The 26,623-nt window shown below is 44.1% G+C and overlaps 1 protein-coding gene across 2 annotated transcripts in view; it reads right to left on the reverse strand.

Annotated features, from left to right (window-relative positions):
- The window catches only part of LOC147120530 (nck-associated protein 5-like), a 974,633-nt gene that overhangs the window by 689,675 nt on the left and 258,335 nt on the right, over positions 1 to 26,623 (reverse strand). For both annotated transcript variants that reach the window (XM_085986588.1, XM_085986591.1), the window contains exon 3: positions 25,693 to 25,766. In XM_085986588.1, coding sequence (XP_085842714.1) covers positions 25,693 to 25,760 — 68 coding nt within the window. In that variant the 5' untranslated portion in view covers positions 25,761 to 25,766. The remainder of the gene's footprint in view (positions 1 to 25,692; positions 25,767 to 26,623) is intronic.

Raw genomic sequence — 26,623 nt, forward strand, 5'->3', positions numbered from 1 at the left:
ATATTCAGCCTGATTCTCACTTGTATTCTCAACCATCTGTCATACGCGCTCTTTTTCTGCTTCATCTTACTCTCTCTATCTCTTTCCTCATCCAGGGAGCTCTGGCTTTGGTTGCCCTACCTTTCCCCTCGTGGGAATGTACCTCGACTGTACCGGAACCATCTCTTTAAAGGCAGCCCATTGTTCAATTACAGTTTTGTTTGCCAATCTTTGATTCCAATTTACCCGGGCCAGATCCATTCTCAACCCACTGAAATTTGCCTTCCTCCAATTAAGTATTTTTACTCTAGATTGCTCCCTGTCCTTTTCCATAATGAATCTAAACCTTATGATACTATGATCACTGTTCCCTAACTGTTCCATTATTCTATTAGATCATGGCTAATCTGTATTTTACCCACCTTTTATCCATATCCCTTGATACCATTACCAAAAAAAATCTATCATTCTCAGCATGAATAGAAGTAGTATTTGTGCTGAATGGGAAGATTCAGGTGGTTTAAGTGCCTGTTTCAGGCCATTAATAGTTTTCACGCCTCTGTCAACAGGATTGATTAGATAATTTGTTGTCAAATAGAATAAAGCAGCTAATCAATGTGAAAGGCTTATATTTGCCCTAAACTTGTTATTTACTGCCCAGCTAAACCAAATTTTTTTTTTTTAATTTGTTCCTGGGATGTGGACGTTGCTGGCAAGGCCAGCATTTATTGCCCATCCCTATTTGCCCTTGAGAAGGTGGTAGTGAACCGCCTTCTTGAACCGCTGCAGTCCGTGTGGTGAAGGTACTCCCATAGTGCGGTTAGGGAGGGAGTGCCAGGATTTTGACCCAGCGACAATGAAGGAATGGCGATATATTTCCAAGTCAGGATGTTGTGTAACTTGGAGGTGGTGGTGTTCCCATGCGCTTGCTGCCCTTGTCATTCTAGGTGGTAGAGGTCGTGAGTTTGGGAGGTGCTGCCGTAGAAGCCTTGGCAAGTTGCTGCAGTGCATCTTACAGATGGTAAACACTGCAGCCACGGTACATCGGTGGTGGACAGAATGAATCTTTAAGGTGGTGGATGGGATGCCAATCAAGTGAAATGCCTTGTCTTGGATGGTGTCGAACTTCTTGAGTGTTGTTGGAGCTTCACTCATCCAGGCAAGTGGAGAGTATTCCATCACACTCTTGACTTGTGCCTTGTGGAAGGTGGAAAGGCTTTGGGGAGTCAGGAGGACTGAGGATGGGGATATTCATGGAGCCTCCTCCTCCTGTTAGTTGTTAATGGTCCACCACCATTCACGACTGGATGTGGCAGAACTGCAGAGCTTTGATCTGATCCATTGATTGTGGGATCGTTTAGCTCTGACTATGGCATGCTGCTTCCACCTTTTAGCATACATGTGTTGTAGCTTCCCCAGGTTGGCACCGCATTTTTAGGTACGCCTGGTGCTGCTCCTGGCATGCTCTTCTACACTCATTGTTGAGCCAGGGTTGGTCCCCTGGCGTGAGGGTAATGGTAGAGTGAGGGATATGCCGGAGCCATGAGGTTAGATTGTGGTGGAATACAATTCTGCTGCTGCCCCACAGCGCCTCATGGATGCCCAGTTTTGAGCTGCTAGATCTGTTCTGAATCTCTGCCATTTAGCACAGTGGTAGTGCCACACAACATGATGGAGGGTGTCCACAATGACTGTGCGGTGGTCACTGCTACCAATGCTGTCATGCACAGATGCATCTGCAACAGGTAGATTGGTGAGGACGAGGTCAAGTAAGTTTTTCCCTCGTGTTGGTTCTCTCACCACTTGTCGCAGGCCCAGCAGAATGGCAGCTATGTCCTTCAAGACTCGACCAGCTCGGTAAGTAGTGGTGCTACCGAGCCACTCTTGGTGATGGATGTAAAGTCTGGGTTGTTTAGTTAATTAATACACAGACTACCAGAGTAACTTAAAACAGGACTTTACTATTCGAAGGTCAGGGCGAATCTGCCCAATAAATCCTGACACAGCACTTATATACCGGTGTGGTCACTGTCGGTATTACAGTATACAGAAGCCAACAAAGTAGTGCAACACCTAAAGTAGTTCTCTTAAAGGTGGACGGGTACATACACTACAATCCTCCCTTTTTAGCTTACAACATACTGATTCCCCATTAAACATACATTATAACATATATACAACTTTATGCAAGACAGTTCACAGATTCAGTCTCTCTGGAGGTTTCCGGACTCTGTCCGGATAACGCCTCGGTGGTGTCATAACTCCCGGCGGGGTAGTAGGTGCTTCTGGCAAGGTCGATTCGGCTTGAAGGACAGTGTCAGGTTCATCTGATTCCAGTATTACCAGATCGGAGGTAAGTGTTCTGGGTATCTCTGTCTCAACATTAACCGTGTAAGGTGGTGGAGTAGGTTGGCCATTTGTGGCTGACCCTATGATCTGGTCAACATGGCGCCTTATTATACTGTCCCCAATGTCCACCATATACATCAACGGCCCTAGCCTTTTTCCGATAGTTCCAGGCTGCCATTTCTCGGTACGGTAGTCCCGGGCCAAAACTTGTTGACCTCTCTGAAAAGATCTAGTTGGCCTTTCATTCATGCCCTGGAATTGCCGGTTCTCTACGTCCCTTCTGACGTTTGGCTTAAGCAAATCCAGCCGGCATCTTAGTCGTCTATTAAAAAACATCATGGCGGGAGTTTGATTTGTGACCGCATGTGTTGCATTCCTGTACGCCAACAAGAAGCTATCCACCTTATGTTGTAAGTTAATGGCTTCATTACCCATGGCCTTTATGGCCTTCTTGAAGGTCTGGACAAACCTTTCAGCCAATCCATTGGAGGCGGGATGGTATGGGGCTGACGTGTAGTGCTTAACCCCATTGCTCTTTAAGAATTTCTTGAATTCTTCGGACACAAATTGCGGTCCATTATCAGAACAGATCTGTTCCGGCAGCCCATTCCTAGCAAACATGGTCCTTAACACTGTGATGGTTTTTTCCGTGGTGGTGGTGGACATCTTTATTACCTCCGGCCACTTGGAGTGTGCATCCACCGCTATTAGAAACATTGAGTCCATAAATGGACCAGCAAAGTCGATGTGTACCCTTTGCCAAGGAGATGAGGGCCACTCCCATGGATGCAGAGGAGCCTGTGGTGGCGCGTTTTGGACCTTCTGGCATCCTAGACAGCTCTTAGTGATTTCTTTGATGTCCCCATCAATGCCTGGCCACCACACAAACGCTCTTGCTAGGTTCTTCATTTTCACTCCACCCAGATGTCCCTCGTGCAGCTCCTTTAACACATTCTGTTGAAGTTTGGGTGGAATCACCACTCTAGATCCACACATCAGGGTTCCTCGACACACTGACAGCTGTTCTTTTCTCTGCGAAAATGCTGGCAGTGTTGGTTCGCCCTGTGCTGGCCATCCCTCCACCGTTAAATCATAGACTCGTGAGAGAGTCGGGTCATTTCTTGTTTCGTTTTCGATCATCGAATTTGTTACTGGTAGACATTCCACTATGGATGAGTGGAACATCTCTACCGGGTCCACTGTAGTCGCTTCTTCTACTATCGGCAATGGCAAGCGCGATAACCCATCAGCATTTCCATGCTGTTTGGACCTTTTGTATTCGATGTCATATTGGTGTGCCCCAAGTAACACGGACCACCTCTGTAACCTTTGCGCTGTCATGGTGGAAACGGCCTTGTTAGAGTTGAATATGGACACCAACGGCTGGTGGTCTGTCAGTAATGTGAACTTCTTGCCCTGCAGGTAATGATTGAATTTCTTTACGCCCCACACAAGGCTGAGGGCCTCCCTATCTATTTGAGCATAATTTCGCTCCGCGGAGGTCAATGATCGGGACGCGAATGCCACTGGCCTTTCCGAGCCATTTGGTAACTTGTGTGAAAGTACTGCTCCAATTCCATAGGGGGAAGCATCGCAAGCTAGACGAAGAGGTAACGTTGGGTTGAAATGAGCCAACACTTCTTCAGAGGTAATCAACGCCTTGCTTCTGCGAAAGGCCTTTTTACATTCCTCACTCCACTTCCATGGTACTTCTTTCCGCAACAGAGCATTCAGCGGATGCAGCACCGTGGATAGATTCGGCAGAAACTCGTGATAATAATTAATCAACCCCAAGAATGATCTTAACTGTGATACGTTTTCTGGAGCGGGGGCCTTCACGACAGCTTTTATCTTGTCGGGTGACTTGTGCAGCCCCTCTCGGTCAATGACATGACCGCAGTACGAGATCCGTTTTTGGAAGAACTCACATTTCTTGCGATTAACTCGAAGGCCATATTCCTTCAACCTAGTGAGCACCAGTTTCAAATTTGTGAGGTGTTCTTCCTCGTCTTCTCCCGTAATCAGGATATCGTCTAAGTAACACTGCGTGCTTGGAATTCCTTGTAATAACTGCTCCATGGCCCTCTGCCAAATTGCTGGAGCCGAAGCTACCCCAAAAACCAGTCTATTATAACGATACAAGCCTCTGTGTGTGTTGATGGTGAGGTACTGACGCGACTCTTCCTCGACTTCCATTTGTAAGTATGCCTGTGCCAGGTCTATCTTGGTGAAGTGTTTCCCTCCAGCCAACGAAGCAAAGATATCTTCAATCCGCGGAAGCGGGTATTGTACCGTGTGAAGCACCGGATTCACTGTGATCTTGAAGTCTCCGCAGATGCGGACCTTCCCCGGTCCCCCTGGCTTGTCACTTGGTGAAGACTTCATGACGGGAACAATGGGCGTGGCCCACTCACTCCAGTCCACTTTTGACAGTACCCCTGATCGTTCAAGTTCTTCCAGTTCTGCCTCCACAGCAGGTCGTATCGCGTAAGGTACCGATCTGGCTTTGAAAAATTTTGGGCTTGCATGTTCTGCAATCTTAACCTTTGCTTTAATTCCTCGCAGTGTTCCCAGTCCTTGCTGGAATACCTCTTTAGCTTCGTCTAATATTCTGGACAACCGTTCAGGTTTGACATCTTCCTTTCCGGAATCTACCGTCATGGTGTTTAGTGAATGCCAGTCTATCTTTATTTTCCTGATCCACTCCCGTCCCAGAAGTGGTGGACATCCCTCAGGCAACACATACAGGTCCATCCTTTGGTGCTCTTTGTCCTTGTATCTCACCTTGGCTTCTATCTTTCCGATGGGGTATACTTTGTGCCCCGTGTATGTCTTCAATACTAGTTCCGTATCCCGTAGGGGGAATATGCTTGAATAACTTTTTATAATCATGCTTATTCATGACCGTCAACGCTGATCCAGTGTCCACTTCCATTTTCACTTGGACTTTTGCAATCTGTAGTGTGATCCAGATAGCTTGTCGGTCAGCTTCATTACTCACATTGTGAATTCTCAGACTATCCAGTTCCTTGCAGTTGGAGTGTGAGTCCGAATTCTGTTCTTCCGGACTCTTCCTAGTCACCTCATGTACCTTCCTGTACCTCTTTTGTGGTGACTCATTATTGTTGGTCTTCTTCCCTGACCGGCATACCTTAGCTATGTGACCGAGCTTGCCACATTTCCTACATTCCTGGTTTTTAAACCAGCATTGGTTCTGGTCGTGTGTTGTCTTCCCACAACGATAGCATTTCGTTGTACCCGAAGTAATTTGCTGCACCCTGAGTGCCGCTGCCTTTAGCTGCATTTCCGCCGTTCCTTTCGCTGCGGCTTCGTTCGATGCAGCAATAAGGACAGCCTTCTCAAGTCTAAGATCGTTCTCTTCGAGCAATCGTTTTTGTGTTTCTTCCTTCGACATTCCGCACACTAATTTGTCTCGCAACGCCTCTGTCAGATTCCCTCCAAACTGGCAGTGTTTCGCTAGTCTACGCAGTTCGACCAAGTATTCTGCGTTGCTTTCGTCTTTCCTTTGCGTTCTCGCATAGAATTTGAATCGTTCCGCCAACATCAACGGTGTGGGGTTCAAGTGATCCTTCAGAACAGTCACAATATCATCGAAAGTCTGATCCGCCGGTTTAGCTGGTGCTAGTAGATGCTTCAAGAGCTCGTATGTCTTCGCGCCCATCGAGTTTAGCAAGGTTATAGCTTTGTCATCTTCTTCTATTTTATTGGCCTCACAATAGATCTCAATGCGTTCCACATACGTGGCCCAGTCTTCTACCTCGGAATTAAAATCATTGATGTTACCACGCTTAGGCATCTTCCTCTCTTCCTGATAACACCACATAGATACATAGATACATAGAAGATAGGAGCAGGAGTAGGCCATTCGGCCCTTCGTGCCTGCTCCGCCATTTAATGAGATCATGGCTGATCCTTTAATTCAGTATCCCGTCCCCGCCTTCTCTCCGTAACCCTTAACCCCTTTTGCCCGTAGAAATATATCTAATTCCCTCTTAAATATATTTAATGAGTTGGCGTACACTGCCCTCTGTGGCAATGAGTTCCACAGGTTCACCACTGAGTGAAGAAATTCCCCCTCATCTCTGTCCTAAATGGTTTAGCCCTTATCCTTAAATTATGTCCTCTAGTTCTGTTCTCACCCGCCAAGGGAAACATTCCTTCTGCATCCAGTCTGTCTAGACCTGTCAGAATTTTATACACTTCTATGAGGTCCCCTTTTTTTTTTTTTTTTCCAAGATGGCGGTTCCCGCGAAAATGGCGGTTTCCCGCGCTTATCTTCTCTCCCCGCCCACTTCAATGGCGGTTCCCCGCTTCTGTCTTCTTCTCCGCCTAATGGTGGCTTCCCGCGTTTCTTCCCCTGGCGGGAGGGGTACACTTTCCCCACGGGCGACGGCCGCTGGCTTTCAGGTTCACAGCCTGCGCGTCGGCTTCAGTGCTTTCCCTTTTCTCAGCAGGGCAACCGGCGCTGGGTACACCCCGTTGACGGCGAACAGTTTCAGCCGCTGGGCTGGCTCTCGCTCAGTTCCCCTTGCTCGGGCTCTGTCTCTCTCCCGCTTGCTCGGCTCTACCGGCGCTGGGTACACCCCGTTGACGGCGAATAGTTTCAGCCGCTGGACTGGCTCTCGCTCAGTCTCCCTTGGTCGGCTCTGCCTCTCCCGCTCACTCGGCTCCCAATCGCGCCTCCCAGCCCTCTCGCAGTCCGGTGCTTCCCTCCCCGGCTGCGGCTGAGTTTTTATATCTTCCCGCGCCTACGCTCCCGGTCGCAGCGCTTCGTGGCTTCGGTCGCTGCCCGGCCTTTTTCGCCGGTCGCGGTCTAGCTGCCTCACGACGCCGTTGCGTCCCCAGCCTGTCTGTACCGCAGCTTCCTTGCTCCACGCTGCCCCAGTCTCAGCGCCTCTGGGCCCGACTTCTGTCCGGCTCCTTTCCCCCTCGACCGTGGTCGAGTGCACCGCCCTTATCCTCCGGTTATTCTTTTTACTTTTCCCTTACTCACAGTCACCGTGGCCGCCTTGCTTCTCGTGCTGATCGGCTCACTCCTCACCGTGGCAGAAGGGACAGTCAGTGCCTGTTGCTGATGGAAGTCTTTGTCTCTGAATTCTTCCTCCTTTCCAGCTCTGCAGACTCGAGTTTTCTCCCAGCAGAATGACGAGGGCGGTTGCCTCTTCTCGACGCTCGTTAACTGCTTCGGAATTATTGTTGCCGCAGGGTACGATCGGACTCGTCGCCACTGTAAAGTCTGTGGGTTGTTTAGTTAATTAATACACAGACTCCAAGAGTAACTTAAAACAGGACTTTACTATTCGAAGGTCAGGGCGAATCTGCCCAATACTTCCTGACACAGCACTTATATACCGATGTGGTCACCGTCGGTATTACAGTATATACAGAAGCCAACAAAGTAGTGCAACACCTAAAGTAGTTCTCTTAAAGGTGGACGGTTACATACAATAGTTCTCTTAAAGGTAGACGGGTACATACACTACAATGGACATTGAAGTCCCCCACCCAGAGTACATTCTGTGCCCATCTACTCTCAGTGCTTCTTCCAAGTGGTGTTCAACATGTACTGAATCATCAGCTGAGGGAGGGCAGTAGGTGGTAATCAGCAGGAGGTTTCTTTGCCCATGCTTGACCTGCAGCCATAAGACTTCATGGGGTCCGGAGTCAATGTTGAGGACTCCCAGGGTCACTCCTTCCCGACTGTATACCACTGTGCCGCCACCCCTGGTGAGTCTGTTCTGTCGGTGGAACAGGACATACCCAGGAATGGTGATGGAGGAGTTTGGGATGTTGGCTGAAAGGTATGATTCTGTGAGTATGACTATGTCAGGCTATTGCTTGACTAGTCTGTGGGACAGCTCTCCCAATTTTGGCACAAATCCCCAGATGTTGGTGAGGAGGTCTTTGCAGGGTCGACCGGGCTGCGTGTGCCATTGTCGTGTCCGTCGCCGGCGCTGAGGTCGATGCCAGGTGGTCCATCTGGTTTTATTCTTACTGTTTTTCGTAGTGGTTTTTTACAACTGAGTAGCTTGCTAGGCCATTTCAGAGGGCAGTTAAGAGTCAACCACATTGCTGTGGGTCTGGAGTCACATATAGGCCAGACCAGGTAAGGATGGCAGATTTCCTTCCCTAAAGGACATTAGTGAACCAGATGGGTTTTTATGACAATCCGATAGTTTCATGTTCACCATTACTGATACTAGCTTTTTATTCCAGATTTATTTAATTAACTGAATTTAAATTCCTCAGCTGCCATAGTGGGATTTGAACTCCAGATCATTAGCCCAGATTACTAGTCCGATAACATAACCACCATGCTACAGTTCCCATGGTTCATTGAATCTTGAGCTCAAATAATCTGCCAGTTTTAGGTTAAACTTTATCATAGAGTCATGGGGGAAAAATTGAGTCGCACGCCCTTTGGGGTGCTAACTTCGCCGGGGCGCTACTTTCACCGATAGCACCCCAAGAGGGAGGCAGGGTGCTACTGGAAGCACCCCGCCTCCCTCTTGGGACGCTACAAGTGAATATCGCGGCACTATGTGCCGCAGTGCCATACTCTGCAGCACGTCGCACCACGATACTGCAGGCCTTCCTCCCCTTATTAAAGGGGAGGGGCCCAGCACAGCGCGACCCAGAGTCCAGCTTGGCCACCAGGGATCGGAGTGCCAGCAAAAGAGCCTGGCACTCGAGAAGTGCTGGGCTCACGGAGTGCAGCCGGCACTCCGCGGGGGGCTGCAGAGGAGGCCGGGGACGGCACAGGGGGCAGGTGCTGGCAGGTGGCCAGCAACAAAAATTGCCACCCGGCACCTCCCCTTTAATTTGCGCCGCCCCGGCCGCAGGTAGGCCCCCCTGACCCCGTCGGACATAGCGTCCAGCGGTAAGTCAGGGGGTGCTACCGAAGATTGCGGCCGAGACGCTGCGCACAGCAATGACATCATCGCCGGCGGCACAGCACCATGGGGAGCTAACGGTTACTGCTGCTACTAACCTCCCGCTGGATTTTGCGGGAGGCGTTGGCGGCACCACACCCAGGCACTAGTGTGCAAAGCAATCAAATTTTTAGGCCATACAGTCATAATAGCACAGAAGGAGGCCATTCGCCCCATCGAGTCTGTGCGGCTCTCTGTAGAGCAATCCAGTCAGTCCCATTCATAAGAACATAAGAAATAGGAGCAGGAGTAGGCCAATCGGCCCCTCGAGCCTGCTCCGCCATTCAATAAGATCATGGCTGATCTGATCCTAACTGCCAATCTACTATCACAGAACCATCTCCTGACTCTAACAGAATTAGACACACGAAATAGGAGCAGGATCAGGCTACACGGCCCCTGGGCCCGCTCCGCTACCCACAGGGCCATGACCGATCCGAACCTAGACTCATGTCCAAATTCCTGCCCGCTCCCCGTAAACCTTAATTCCCTTTACTCCTAGGAAACTGTCTATTTCTGTTTTAAATTTATGTAATGATGTAGCTTCTACAGCTTTTTGGGGCAGCATATTCCATGGACCTACCACCCTCCGAGTGAAGTAGTTCCTCCTCATCTCAGTTTTGAAAGAGCAGCCCCTTATTCTAAGACTATGCCCCCTAGTTCTAGTTTCACCCATCATCGGGAACATCCTCCCCGCATCCACCCGATCCAACCCCTTCACAATCTTATATGTTTCAATAAGATCGCCTCTCATTCTTCTGAACTCCAATGAGTAGAGTCCCAATCTACTCAACCTCTCCTCATATGTCCATCCCCTCATCCCCGGGATTAACCGAGTGAACCTTCTTTGTACTGACTCGCGAGCAAGTCTGTCTTTTCTTAAGTATGGACACCAAAACTGTATGCAGTATTCCAGGTGCGGTCTCACCAATACCTTGTACAACTGAAGCAATACCTCCCTATTTTTATATTCTATCCCCCTAGCAATGAAAGCCAACATTCCATTGGCCTTCTTAATCACTTGCTGCACCTGCATACTAACCTTTTGAGTTTCATGCACCAGGACCCCCAGATCCCTTTGTACTTCAGTACTTTCCAGTTTCTTGCCATTAAGATAATAACTTGCTCTATGATTTTTCCTGCCAAAGTGCATAACCTCACACTTTCCAGTATTGTATTCCATCTGCCAAATCTCTGCCCATTTACTTAGCCTGTCTATGTCCCCTTGCAGGTTTTTTATGTCCTCCTCACTCACTACTTTCCCTCCCATTTTAGTATCATCTGAAAACTTTGATATGTTACACTCGGTCCCCTCCTCCAAATCGTTAATATAGATTGTAAAGAGTTGGGGACCCAGCACTGACCCCTGCGGAACACCACTAGTTACTGATTGCCAGTCTGAGAATGAACCACTTATCCCAACTCTCTGCCTTCTGTTAGATAGCCAATCCTCTATCCATGCCAGAATATTACCCCCAATCCCGTGATTTTTTATCTTAAGCAATAATCTTTTGTGTGGCACCTTGTCAAATGCCTTTTGGAAGTCTAAATACACTACGTCCACTGGTTCCCCTTTATCCACCCTATATGTTACTTCCTCAAAGAACTCCCGCTCTATCCCCGGAACCCAGCAAGTTTATTTCCCTCAAGTGCCTATTCAGTCTCCCCTTGAAAACATTGAGTGTCTCCGCTTCCACCACTTCCATCGGCAGTGAATTCCAGGTCATCCCCACTTGCTGTGTAAAAAGGTTTCCCCTCACATCCCCCCTGTATCTCTTGCCCAAAACCTTAAATCTGTGTCTCCTAGTCCTTGTACCATCAACTAGTGGGAACAGCCTTTCCCCGTCTAGCCTATCCAAACTAGTCATAATCTTGTACGCTTGTATACATTTATTAGCTCCCTTATAAAAGTAGCTTAGTTCTATATCAAATGGTCATTGTTAAACTGGGAACAGCCCGCTTAGAATTGGTAATTCCGCATCCAGGAGAGGGAGGGACAAGAATAGGGCAACTTGGATACAAAATGTTGGTTTCTAGCCACATCCTAAAACCAAGCCCTTCACTGCTCAGATGGTAGAAACACCTGATGGGTGGCTTGTAAAACTGTGACAACTTAAGGCCCTGATTGTCTTGTAGGCAAGCACACTGTTTTGTGGCACTGTGCCATCTTTGCCAGGAAGATCCCACATTCAATCCTTGGCCTGTGTCAAATTAGCTCACATCATCCAAGGCCTGCAGGGTGCACAGCTATCCTCAGCAATCCAAGGAGGAATAATATCAGTCAAATCCTGATCCTGGACGCCACTGGAAATGTGTATGATTTTGCATAAAGCTGCGGTTCAAAGAGAGTGAGTTGACTTGTCTGAGTGGCCGTGGATATTCAGCACAAGAGAAATGACACAGGAGCTAGTACTTAAATTAGCAGTTCACAGTTTTATGTTTCACTCAGATGTTTTTCTCGGCATTAAGAGCCACATTTGTAAGTAGGCCCTTACTCCCTACAAGCCGAAGTCTGACCTTACATGCACAGCATACGAACAGTAATGGACAGGAAAAGACCCTCTGGTCTATCCAGTCTGACCCACAGAATGATGATAACTTGAGCATCACGATGTATACATTCCCCATCCCACACCAAACCATGTGATCTCCTAGGAGAGGTGAAAAACAAGATAAAAAACCCAGACCAATTTGGGGGTTAAAATCTGTGAAATTCCTCTTCGACCCCCTTAAGCGATCAAAACTTGTCTAGGAGATCACTCCGGTCCTGATAATTTTATGCTGTACATACCTTTTGTATGAAGTGATCTTCGCCCAGCCAAAAACAGGTCCAGCTCCTGCTTGAAGGAATTCAGCGAATCGGTGTCCACTGCACAATGCTGGCAGCATCTGTATTGTAGCACTGCCCAGGATTAATTAGTCCTGGCTACTGTATTTAGCTTGTGGGATGTGACATGAGCCCTTGTGGACTTTGCATAGCAGAAAAATAAAACTTTATGTATAGGCTATAAACTACAGAGCAAGTTTATTAAAAATAACACTTTAACAGTAGTGTGAGACAATACAGCAGGTTGCACTATTTTTACAGAGCTTTTAACTCACAGCTCCTCCTCGTTAGAAAAATAATAAAAGATGTGGCACTTTACTAACTCTACTGATAATTAAATCTGAACTAGCAACTGTATGTAACTCTCATACGTGGGGATTCGTAACGACCCACAGAGCTCCACAAAACCACCTTCACGTGAACTGTGGTAAAAAATACGCAACAGCCAATGAGCTGGGAGCACACTGCCTGCAATATATTTCTCATGCACTTTGAAGGTGAAAACCACTGGGCTACAGGACAAGAGTTCAACCAAGTTTATCAAATGAATGCAATAGTTTCCCGAGTTCCTCGGTCATTACCCTGCACTTTACCTTAATTGGAATGATTTCTGTACAAAGCAAGCAGTCAAGTGTTAAGTGGTTTCTACTTGCTTTGTAATTAAAATGTATATGCATTAAAAAATTACCTTAAGCATCTGTCTCTCCTTTCTCTTCTGCAATATCCACCTCTAGTCGAAATGAGTACACAGTAGGCAAACACAGCACATGAGACAGAGCTAGGAATGTAAAGTAGGACACTCCCTGAACTATCCAGGCATCTGAAAAATTCTTTTATAGAATCCTATATTGTTCTATTCGAATTCTGATTCATTGTTGTACCAATCCTCAAGGTAATAGTGGTCTGACACAGTGATTTGATGAGCCTTGGGAGGTAGCTTTTGTCTCCAAGGACCCATCCTGACACTGCACCTTGATTTTGAAAGAACAACAGGGATGCTAACCTGTTGGAGAATATAAGCATCATGGCAGCTCCCAGCATACTGTGCATTCACGTGCAGGAATTGGTGCCTGTAATCGTGTAGTCATTGTAAGTTCAGGGAATGCATTCCCTTTGTGTAGACATAATGTTGGGGGTTAACAAACGTGGTACCGATAGCCACATGAATGTCGATAGTCACCGCAAGAACCCTGGAAAATTGTGCAATGCTATAGAAGTTTATAGCCAATTCATTCCTTTGCCTGGGATCAGTCATGTTCGCTAAATTGTGCAATCCTAGCAAACATGCCTAATGCAAGTATGCACAGCAAACTGACTTATGTGTCAGCAGTCCTTGCTCTTGAGCTGGTATGGAGTTCCATCTGCAGCAACAAGCAAAGGCCAAAGGCTTCTAAGCAGACTCACAGCCTCCCGAAACACGACTCTAGAGAAATATTTGATATATACCCCCATCAGGACGTTCTGGATCTTCTTTGGTGCTGCCTGATTAGATAGGTCTCTGAACAGCCTCCTCCTCCTCCTCCTCCTCTTCCTCTTCCAAGAGGTAAATCACGTACAAGTCCGCATTAGAAATTCCTCATCGCAGCCTTCAGATATTTTATAGACAATTCCCCAGTGGGACAACTCTCTCCATGAGGACTTGATGCTGAAAAAATGAGTTGAACAGGGAAAAGAAAATACAAGCAGCCAAAGCAAAGTTATTGCTAAGAAAAACTGTTTCCTTCAATAAGGCTTTAGCAGTTTCCCTTTAAAACACCAGTTCCACCTTTATCAGCTGCTCCTCACAAGAACAACTGTTTTATACAGGTGCTTCTTAGAAGGGTGGGTTGGAGGGTAGATATGACAGCGTTCAGGACAGGTGACATCACCCCATCCTAGATCCATAAATTTCACGTCTGGACCATTTATAGGATGACCACCTTTTCCTTCTGCCCATAGCATTTCTGATGTAACGCAAACAGGATGGTAACCCAATGGATATGGCTCTGGCTCTGAATTCTGCCCCAATCCCTGCCCCCACAGAGAAAGCTCCATCAATGTGCCCTCAACAAAACCAGAGATTTGAATTGTGACAGAACTTCTTTTTATCATAGACCAGTTTACAGAACAATTATTTCACAGGAGGATTTGGGTTGAAAGCTAAATGAAACTAATTAAAGTTAGCCAATGTAAACTTTTACAAAATAAGTTAATAAAACGTAAAATTTCTCTGAAAATCTTATGTTTAAAAACCCGCATTGGAAAGCAACTCTGAGTAATTAGTGCTTTTCCCCCTGTTGATGAATTGCTCTGTTTATGCTACATGGCAGTTTTCTCAACAAGAGGGAATAAAAGTTTGGTACGGCTGCCCAAAAAAGCTAAACTGTCTCTTGCCTGCCTCAAGCTCTTCTGTTTATGCTGAAGCTGAAGACATTTTATGGGAGTTAACCCTCACCCATCTAAAAAATATAAATCAAAACTATTTTATGCGGAAAGGCACATGCTCTAACAGTGTGCAGTTTAAAACATTCTGAGTGGATTTTTTTCTTTACCGCAATGATCTTCAGAGGAACAAGATTTCCATCTTTTCCATGCCTGTACTCCTGACTCTGGCTGATTTCCTGGAGTTAGGATAATAATTAAAATAATTTGGTCAGGTGCCAGGGCCATTTATACCATCATTGGTAGCTGGCAGGGGGGAGGAAGGCAGGGGGGAGGAAAGCATGGCTGATGGTGTTGGCTGAAGAATAGAAAAAGCTTTTTCCTACAAGTTCCAATGTTGAAAATTCCAGCTTTGTTTAGTGCAATTGATCGCTGAACGGCCTCTTTAAAATTGAAAACCCTCATAACAACACTGCATCAGCAGGCCTTCCGCCAACATTACTTAGAAGCGATTGATAGAAAATACATCACATGATGCATTCTGGTCATTTACATCTCATTATAATATGTCCACCCATATATGTTTGACGTTGCTGCCAGAAGAAAATCCTGGAAGTGGTGTCAGGTAACAGGGAGCCAGTAGAATGGCTTCCTGACCAACTTGCTTCCTCCATACAAACTGGCATAATTCAGCCTCTACGTATTCTTCACTCTTTTACACACAGCTTGAACGCTTCACTACACGTAGTCCAACATCACCCTTAAGTTTTATTCGTTGGTATTATCTGTAGCCTATGTCATACAAGATAGTCTTACATACTCTTTCTGTAACAGCTAGGCAGATGTTTTACACTTAACTCCTTGGCATCTAATGGCAACATCCTATTATGAACCTATTCATGGACAAAAGCCTATTCACCCCATTAAGCCATTCTTTCATTGTATGTGCACACAAGAGCATAACAAACTTACACAGACCAAAGTCCTAGAAGGACCTAGTGAAAGAACAAGTATTTGTTCACATTGCAGTTCAGTGAAGATCTTGGGCTTGACTACAGTCAAGTACAACAACATATTGCACTTATATAGAGCCTTTAATATAGTGAAACATTGTAAGCAGCTTCACAGGAGTGTTATCAAATAAAACCAAGAATTTTGTACCTTCAAAACTGCATCACAATCAAAAGGTTAAATATATTATAGCAGATCCACCTAAAATTGGATTATTCCATTCTTCTGAGGAGGAAATGCGAGATCATCCACATGTACACTGATGATAGGCAGCTCTACCTCTTCATCACCTCTCTTGACCCTTCTACTGCCTCTGTGCTATGACACCGCTCGTCTGACATTCAACAACTTGCATTTGTTTAGTACCTTTAACATAGAAAAATGTCCCAAGGCCAATCATGGATGAGCCATAATTTCCTTCAGCTAAATATTGGAAAGGCTGAAACCATCATCTTCAGGCCCTGGTACAAACTTCATACTATCTTCACTGACTCCACCCCCTCCTTAACCACTAAACACTGAACCAGATTGGTCAAAGCATCAAAATCCTACTTGTCCTAAGCTGAGCTTTTGCCATCATACCCTGTCCATAACATCACCCACTTCCACCCCTACCTCAGCCTCTGTACCACAAGAACTTATCCATGTTCTTGTCACCTCCAGATTCAACTACTCCAATGCTTTTCCGGCTGGTTTCCCATCCTTCACCCTGCATAAATTTCAGATCATCCAAAACTCTGCTGCTCATATTCTATCCCATGCCAAGTCACAATTGCCCATCACACCCACTCTCACTGACCTACATTGGCTCTCAATCCCCCCATTGCCTCCATGGCCTCACCCCTCCCTATCTCTGTACCTGTTATCAGCCCACTGCCCCATCCTACCAATATACTCTGTTCCTCTGGCTCCAGCCTCTTTTGCATCCACCTTCCATTCACCGCATCATTGGCCATGCCTTCAGCCACCTAGGCCCCACAATCTGGAATTTGCTCCCTAAAGGCCTCCTTCTCCTCCTTGAAGAGCTTCCTTAACACCCACCTTTTGGCCAAACTTTTGGTCACCCCAGCTAATATCTACTTTGGCTTGGCATCCATCTATTCCTTACACTGGTGTGAACTGCATTGAGCTGTTTTTCTATGTGTAGAATACATATGTTATATATAAATTTTTTGTTGTTTGTTATGATGTTTTGTTTTGTTGTTAAAGAATGACTAGGAAAACCTTAGGAGTATAAGTGAAGGAAGATTGAATGCTGCAGGAGTGCCTTCAACAGTTAAAGCCTCAATTCAATTCAACCTGTTCTGATGGGATAAAAATGTTATTTTTCTTCCATGAAATTAGTTTGGGGAGTCTCAAGCCAATTCTTAGTGAGTCTAGATCCATACCTCCGTAATTCAGAACAAAAACTGATAAATTCAGTCAGATGGCCAGAGAATGGCTAGTGCTGGAAATCGAACAATGGTAGCGTGCAGTGTTTTTTCCTGAGGTGTTTCCCAGCAGGTCTGTACTGAACTTGGCCTGGAAACACGAGAGGTGGGCATCTGGTGCTGTAGAGTATTTGGACCAGATGGATACAATCTAGAATTCTCCCCAAAAAATAAACCTGGGTTTTCCGATCATCATTATTTTAATGACAGGAGCTGCAGTGTTTTCCAAAAAAGGGCAAGGTTTTGGATAATATCTTTGGAAGTTCTACAAATACAGGAGCAACACCTGAGAACTGGAGGATAGTAAATGTAGTTCCAACATTCAAGAACAAAATGAGATCTGAATTAGGGGATTACAGACCAGTTATTCTAACAATGGTGGTGGGGGAGGAAATGCTTGAGAGCACATTATGGAATGTAATCAGTGTTAATCTAAAGAGCATATTGCTGATAAGGGGATAGTCAGCATAATTTTACAAGCAATAGGTCATGCCCCACAAATCTACTGGAATTCTTTGAGGAGGTAACTAAATGATTAAAAAGGTCCATCCGACAGACATGAATTTTCAGGAAGCATTTCAAAAAAACAATGCATTTTTTAGACAAGATAAAAGTGTATGGAATTGTCAAATTGACGTGTTCAACTAAAACTTATCTTGGCATCAGAAAACAGAAGTTTATTATAAATACATAAGACTCTGTCTATGGGGCTGTGATGAGAGAAGCTGATTTCGAATCCACTCTGTTAACACTATGTATATATTAAATGATAAAAGAGCTAAGCTTACCAACCTTCCCCTAACCGGTGAGAAACTCAAGTACCTGAAAGAACAATCGATGCCTTCACATACTTAAATACCTCACTGCATTTTCCTGAAAGAAGTATGTGATAGCCCACCAGTGGCAGCACCTCACAGCTCCAACAACTAGCATCTCTGCACTAGAAATCTTTGTCTCATGCATGCACATCCAGACAAATGCAGTTTTTTTCCCCAGTGGGAAGCAAAGAAGATGATCATACCCAGGTACAGCAAAGAAAGAAGAACAGGGTTGCATCTTCTACTAGGGTCAGTGCATTTTAAGGTGCAGATAATCCACATGCCTAAAGTAATGAAACTATTGTTTTAGCACTTTTCCATTGACCAAATAAATGTTTTTTACTTAGAAAATGTGGGATAGATTGAACTCATCCCCCACCTCCCACCAACAGGAATGGTGTGGGCGGGGAGTTGAGATGATAGGAGCATTGTGCAGCATTCCTGTCCCCCACCATTTTAACTTATCTGAGAACAGGCACGGGAAGGTCACCCACTCCTGCCAGAAGAGGCCAAGATAGTTTAAAAATGCAACTTTTCTGTGGAAACCTTGTGGGCCAGGAGGAGCAGCAGTGCTCCCCCAGACCCCACAAGGAGTCCTTGGGCCTCCCCAGCCTTGCCTCTCCCTCCCAGTGCCGGTATTGGCTGCCAACCTCCGTCTCCAGCACTAACATTCTGCTGCAGACTGTTCCGTTGTGTCTCTGGTCCCCTATCCAATTTTAGTGGATAGCATCCTAACTGTTATCCCTTATGGGCATCCTGATTTATTTTTATACAAGTGTCAACATTTACTTGTGATTCTGACAGACACCAAAGCAACTTAATCATACACGGCCCTTTCTCTATTGGTTGCACATGGATCTGTCTACCAGCTCCAAAATATTGGGCACCCCTACTCTATGGAAGATTATGCTTTCAAATGCTGTAAAATATGTGGTTTTAAAGAAAAAAATCTCAATCATTCCAAGAACATAAAAAAATCCACTAAAAATACAATTGAACATACAAATCCCCTCTACAGTCCATTCAACTCCATATTAATAAAGTAGTGGTACATTAGAACATTATTATGCTTAATTTCTTGGTAAAGGCATTATTATTTTATGAGGTATTATTATGTTTTGGCCCAACAATTAGAATATAGTTAACATTTTTAAATTCTTTTAATGGGACAGTAAAAAAAAATCTTTTTATTTGTCAATCTATATTTTAAGATAACATCAGCACATTTTAATTTAAAGTATAATTAATAGGGGCCATACGCAATATTTCTGTTAACGTGCCCTTTACCCTAAATCAAATAGAAACCTTCTTGTAAGGCTCTCTGATGGACCACAACTTCTGGCATCAAACACATTTTTTACAAGTTGCCCACTGACAGGCAGATCTTATAAAAATGGTAAAGCTGCTAAAGACAGGCTTAGGAAGGAACTGTGCTACTGGGGCTAGGTATAGGTGACATGAATGATGTTGAAAGTCATATGTTATTTATTAAAATAGGTAATCAGCAATCAGCTCCTTTCACCACATTAAGTGATTTTTTTCTCAAAAATAAAGTCCTGGTACATTTAATATTTGAAATCTGCCTTCACTTATTTCATCAACCTAAAGCTATTTCCCCAACATTCTCTGCTAAAAAAGCATAAACTACTAAATAATGTCTTCACAGCATATTAAAAGGCAACAGACAATTATTTATTCGCAACAGTCATTAAAATTTTCATTTTACTCTGCACAGCTGAAGATTTGCTGAGCATTGTGACTATTTAAAACAAGGCATGGGAAAATCAAGATCTAAACAAATGTGGGTTTCCAGGGGTTACAGTTGAAAAAATTCGATCACTGTTGCCCAGATTCTACGAATGCTTTTATGTTCCCTTGGGCTTTTCTTATCACATCACTGTGGGAAAACGTAAAAAATAATCTTAACAATGCGAAAGTCACATAGGGCTTTGGATAACCTACACTTTACCTATATTTGCAACGTACTTCACAAATAAAGTCTAGACTCATTCAGGTCATCTATTGGAATGACGATATACTCATAGTCAGCCAGGCTACTTGTGAATGCTGTGGTAAATTTCAATTTTTAGCAACAGATGGTACTCCACAGGAAGAAAATAAAACTTTATTTAAGTTCTCTTAAAAAAAATAAACTTGACATTCTTTACTTTAAATGCGGCACCACATACACATTTTCTACCTGCACTGTGACACCACTTTGAGGTTTCTCTGGCTCTGTCTGCTTGTTATAAATCCAAATGGGTTTCTATTATGTCTGAGAAGCTAACTGTTCAAGATTTGTATCCTTGGTTTTATTAGCTTGCTCAAAGTATACTCAACCCTATCGTTCAATGTCAGGTTCAGCGACCAATGACCCAATGGGTTACAACCATCAGCCAACCACAAATCCTCAGAATAATAAAGTCTGAGAAGTACTGTGGGCTGATTTATCAGGACATCTGTCTGGCTGTAGACACTCTAGTAGCACCCCTGTATATTCAAGTGTTTTCCCATGTTCCTTAGAGGCCTTCAGCTATATATCTCCTTTTTGTGTTTATTAAATGCTTGTAAGCAGTTTTACATGGGTGCACTGAAAGAGACCCTATTCTTTTAGTTACTGGGATGTGAACAAGTAAACCTAAGAGAAAATTACATAAGACAATCTTTGTTCCCAGAATGAAAATAAAATTATTCCTGTTAAAAAATATATTATTGCAATGGAAGAACCAAAGCTATAAAGGCCAGGCCCCCCCAACTATATATTGTTCCAAAAAAAGCATTAATTAAAGTAAACAACAAAATGTTTCTAGCATTTTAAAGCCACAAAATATCCAGAACAGGTTTTGTTCTTATATCTTCATGGTTATAATTTGTATCATGCATCTTCTTTATTCTACAGAACATTATCATCTCAAATTTAAAGCGTGATACGTTGCTTAAACTTTTGTGTTAACCATTTTGTTCTTGTATTTGAAAAAAATGTTTTCCATAAATAGTTTGGTATTTTAATAACATAAACACTTGACTACATACATCTAAAGCTATTTGAGATTGATTCATCTTAAGTAAACGATAAAATGCGAAAAAGTGACATTTCATTATTCAACATGGAAAAAATTAATTAGAACTGTTTCATACATAACTGTCTTACCAAGGTTACTGTCACCTTTCATTTCTTGTATATTGTGACAATATTTTGTTCTTATCATATAATTCTGTCTGAAATGAATTGTCACTGACATGTTCATTCCGCGACGACTGATTCATAGGCTGCAAATGTCTGAACATCATTCAAAATAAAATCACCCAGCACAAAGTTGGATCTATTAACAGCATTGGTGGTTGGAAAAAAAAGTGTAAAGTACCATTGAAGAACAAAATTAAAAATCAGGTAATTAGTCACTAACCAATAGCTTGCTACAAAAAATCTAATTGCAAACTGCATGCTTTAGAGTACAGTAAATTGTCTAAATTTCATTCAAATACTTAGGGCTATATTTCACAAAGTCTCTCAGTTGCCCAAACTCTTAGGCAAGTTAAGCTTATTAGTCAAAATCTATGATAGACATTTACAACAAGTTAACGAGAGGGCATAGATCTAAAATCACCACCTAATGAATAAATGTAAGAAGTCACACAACACCAGGTTATAGTCCAACAGCTTTATTTGAAATCACAAGCTTTCGGAGCGCTGCTCCTTCTTCAGGTGAAGTGGGGAAATGCATAAAGACACAGCTTATATAGTCAGAGAATCATGTCAGATGTTTACAGGTAACCTTTCCAACTGCCATTTATCACACCTCGGCAGAGAGATAATCACAGCAGTCAAAGGTGTGAATGGTGTCCAAACAGGTCAGTCAGGGAAACATTACATCAAAGAACAATGAGGTGGGGTCACAAGGGGTCAAATATTGCAGATGCTGGGGTCTGTATGAAAAACAAAAAAACAGACAAAAAACATTTTTTTTGGCTGGAAATCACAGCAGGTCCGGCCGCATCTGTGTAGAGAGAACAAGCCAATGTCGACTCGAGTCTGGATGACCCTGCGTTTTTTGTCTGTTTTTTTGTTTTTTTGTTTTTCATACAGACCCCAGCATCTGCAATATTTGACCCCTTGTGACCCCACCTCATTGTTCTTTGATGTAATGTTTCCCTGACTGACCTGTTTGGACACCATTCACACCTTTGACTGCTGTGATTATCTCTCTGCCGAGGTGTGATAAATGGCAGTTGGAAAGGTTACCTGTAAACATCTGACATGATTCTCTGACTATATAAGCTGTGTCTTTATGCATTTCTCCACTTCACCTGAAGAAGGAGCAGCGCTCCGAAAGCTTGTGATTTCAAATAAAGCTGTTGGACTATAACCTGGTGTTGTGTGACTTCTTACATTTGTCCACCCCAGTCCAACTCCGGCATCTCCACATAATGAATAAAGGGAGGGGATAGGAGATTGTTTTTAAGAATAGGGCTGTTAGAAAATGGAATACCTTATTGGAAACAGTGGTGGCAGCAGAATAGTTTTTAAAAGGAAAGTAGATAAATATTTGAAAAAGTAAAATTTAAAAGTGTATGGGGTAAGGGCAGGGGAATGGAACTAATTGGATAGTTCTTTCAGAGTCGATATAGGTGCAGTGAGCAGTTGGGTTCCTTCTGTGCTATAAACTTCTATGATTCTATAAGAAGCCAACAGCAAAAAAATTGAGTAATCAAGAATCAGAGCTCCAAAATAAAAATATCATGCAAAATAAATTTAATTTAACCCAAATTTTTACTTTTTTATTTCAAAGTATTCCATGTATGCAAAGTATACAATACTTAAAATATAAATGCCGGGAATTTCCTTCGGGGGTACTCCTGATCTTTGATGGAACTCTGGGTAGACTGCAGAAACAGGGTTTCTGCCAAAGTTACGGCAGCTGATTAGAAGAACCCCTGAGGAAATTCCCAATGGAACAAAGAAAGAAAGACTTGTATTTATATAGCGTCTTTTACAACCTCAGGACATCCAAAGCGCTTCACAGCCAACAAAGTACTTTGGAAGTGCAGTCATTTTGTTGTAATGTAGCAGATATGGCAGGCTTCAGCCATGATATCCATGATGATTAAATAGCTTACCTACACTCTCTGTTTAGACTCACATTTGGCCATTTGGGCAAGGAAGCCTGGTGTTGCTTGTAGTACTCTACCCCTGCAAGAAGCACCATTTTCAAAACACAAGGGGGGGGGAACTGTGAGAAAGGGGAGAAAGCTGAGGAAAAGGGAAAAATCATAGAATCATAGAATAGTACAGCACAGAAGGAGGCCATTTGGCCCATCGAGTCTATGCTGGCTCTTTCAAAGAGTAATCCAGTTAGTCCCATTCCCCAGGCAAAAAAGTAGATCACTTGCATCTACTGAGGACTTTAAGATTAAGTGAAGCGACTTTCCATTTACCAATATGCCATTAATTTCACAGCAACAGTTATGTTAGGCAGTGTTGCTATTAAATCCTATCCCCACCACCTCATTGCCCATAAGCTGGAAAGCACTTGACCGACAATTGAATTCACCATCAATCGTCAAATATGGCTGGATCATCTCAAAGTATACCATCACTTCCTATGACTAAGTCCTCTGATGACTCTAAGATCATCCTGGAGATCAAGAACTCTAAATTCCTCTTCTCCACAACACCTTCCATCCATCCTCACCTCAGACACCAAATGTGAAGAACTAATAGACCTTTTCATGTCCAATATTAAGGGCATCTGCTCTGCTGCCTGTGCCTCTTCCAAACCCTCCAACTCCCAACCCTTCCCTTCTGACTATTCCCCTTTCAGCTATTCATCCCTAACTTACTTCACAGACTCCTCCTCATGGGACTGAGAAGTTTAGTTGTCAGGAACTGGAACACAAAGGTAGGGGGGAGGGGGATAAAGGACTTCATAGACAAGATACATTTAGGTATGGTGGGGGTTGGGTGAGGAGAAAAGTCTGTGGTGTACTGTTCAATCTTAAGCTCAGCTTCCCCTCACTGATGCAGTCTGCTATCGAGAGTGCTTTCATTTATCTCCAGGACATCACCCATTTCCTCCCTTGCTATTCCTTCTCCATTGTTGAAACCCTAATCCATATTTTTAATCACCTCTCAGCCAGGCTTCTCCAATATTTTCTTTGCTGGCCTCCCTATTTCCACCATCCAAAAACTACAAATCATCCAGCATGTTGTGGCTCGTGTTTTCATCTGAACTAAAAAAAAAAGGCCCTGTCCTCACCAAGCTTCACTGGCTTCCTGTGTCCCAGAAAATTGACCAGGATTCTCATCCTCACCTGTAAATGTAACCCCACTATTCAAAAAAGGTGGTAGGGAGAAAACGGGGAATTATAGACCGGTAAGCCTGACATCGGTAGTGGGGAAAATGCTAGAGTCCATTATAAAAGATGTAATAGCAGAGCACTTGGAAAACAGTGACAGGATCTGACAAAGTCAACATGGATTTACAAAAGGTAAATCGTGCTTGACTAATCTACTGGAATTTTTTGAGGATGTAACTGGTAGAATAGATAAGGGAGAAACAGTGGATGTGGTGTATTTGGACTTTCAGAAGGCTTTCGATAAGGTCCCGCATAAGAGATTAGTGTGTAAAGTTAAAGCACATGGGATTGGGGGTAAGGTACTGACTTGGATAGAGAACTGGTTGGCAGACAGGAAGCAAAGAGTTGGAATAAACGGGTCTTTTTCCGAGTGGCAGGCAGTGACTAGTGGGGTAACACAGGGATCGGTCCTTGGACCCCAGCTATTCACAATAATGATCTAGACGAGGGAACTAGATGTAATATCTCCAAGTTTGCTGACGACACAAAGCTGGGTGGGTGCGTGTGCTGTGAGGAGGATGCCGAGAAAATCCAGTATGATTTGGACAAGTTGGGTGATTGGGCAGATGCATGGCAGATGCAGTATAATGTGGATAAATGCAAGGTTATCCACTTTTTGGCAAAAACAGGAAGGCAGATTATTATCTGAACGGCAATAGATTGGGAGAAGGGGAAGTGCAACGAGACCTGGGTGTCCTTGTGCACCAGTCGCTGAAGGTAAGCATGCAGGTGCAGCAGGCGGTTAAGAAGGCAAATGGTATGTTGGCCTTTGTATCGAGAGGATTCGAGTACAGGAGCAAGGATGTCTTGCTGCAGTTGTACAGGGCCTTGGTAAGACCACACCTTGAGTATTGTGTGCAGTTTTGGTTGCCTTATCTGAGGAAGGATGTTCTTGCCATGGAGGGAGTGCAGCGAAGATTCACCAGACTGATACCTGGGATGGCAGGAATGATGTATGAGGAGAGGTTAGGGCGATTGGGCTTATATTCGATGGAGTTTAGAAGAATGAGAGGGGATCTCATTGAAACTTATAAAATTCTAACAGGACTAGACAGACTAGATGCAGGAAGGATGTTCCCAATGGCTGGGGAGTCCAGAACCAGGGGTCACAGTCTAAAGATAAGGGGTAAGCCATTTAGGACAGAGATGAGGAGGAATTTCTTCACCCAGAGAGTGGTGAAACTGTGGAATTCTCTACCACAGTAGGCAGTTGAAGCCAATTCATTAAATATATTCAAGAAGGAGTTAGATATATTTCTTAAGGCTAAAGGGATCAAGGGATATGGGGAGAAAGCAGGGACAGGGTACTGAATTTGGATGATCAGCCATGATCTCATTAAATGGTGGAGCAGGCTCGAGGGGCCGAATGGCCTACTCCTGCTCCTATCTTCTATGTAAATTCCACCATGGCCTCACTCCACACTTTCTCCATGACCGCCTCCAGATCTATGTTCTTGTGCACATCCTTTGGTTCTCTCTTTGCCCTCTCCTCACCTTTGTCTCTTTTTGCCCTTTGCTCAATTTTCACTCAGTAAAGTGTCTCTTTGTATGTAATGAGTGCTACAGAACCGTAAGTTGTTGTTAAATCGCATTCTTAAGGTACTTACCTCTGAACATTCCTTTGTGATTCTTCCAACTGTTTCAGCAACTCTTGTATATATTTATTTGAATCCATGTAATCCTGAAGTAAAATTAAAAGATTTTTTCCTTAGAACAATGAAGCTTCAATTAAAAAAAAAATACTTGTTGATTCATTCTCATTCATAGTTGTTCATCTCCAGCCCATCCGCTTTAAAGCAGTGGAGGAGGTAATGGCACCAGTTGTGCTTTAGGAATTGGACAGCTGGAAGCTTGCTTTAATTAGAGACAGAACATCAGTTGTCTCCCTGCAAGATAGCACTCCCCACTTGGTAACCAGACTGAGAGATGATTAAATTCAATATACACAATAGTAGGCAAACTGGAGTTGAGGCATGTAGCAGTTAAAGTTAATACTTTAACAACAAGAATACAAATATGCTATTCATAATATATCAGCATTTGTTCAATTTCACATCGCTGAAAAGTAATAAACTCAGAATGGACACTATTAATATGAAGGATACCCTTGAAATTATGTCTGATACAGGTAGACTATCCTTTATCCGAAAACCTCGGGACCAGCCATGTTTCGGTTTTCGGAAAATTTCAGATTTCAGAAGGTATTTTATAAGACTGGGAAATTTGTCGGGGGTGGGGGTCGGCGGGGGGTGGGGGGCGGCGGGGGGTGGGGGGCGGCGGGGGTCGGGGTCGGCGGGGGGTCGGGGGCAGGGGGCAGCGTCGGCGGGGGGGTCAGGGGTGGGGGTCGGCGGGGGTCGGCGTCGTGCGCACGACTTACGCTGAACGAAAAAACTTTCGGTTTTTAGAGGTTTTCGGTTTTCGGAAGTTCGGATAAAGGATAGTCTACCTGTACTACCATATGAATGCTTATCATATCAAATTCCTTTCTTTGCTGTTTTAACAGAGGCATTACTCTATTATTTTAAACAGGTTAACACC

This window comes from Somniosus microcephalus, chromosome 4, assembly GCF_052327205.1.
Source record: "Somniosus microcephalus isolate GS21.2 chromosome 4, FLI_Smic_1.0, whole genome shotgun sequence".
Lineage (NCBI taxonomy): Eukaryota > Metazoa > Chordata > Chondrichthyes > Squaliformes > Somniosidae > Somniosus > Somniosus microcephalus.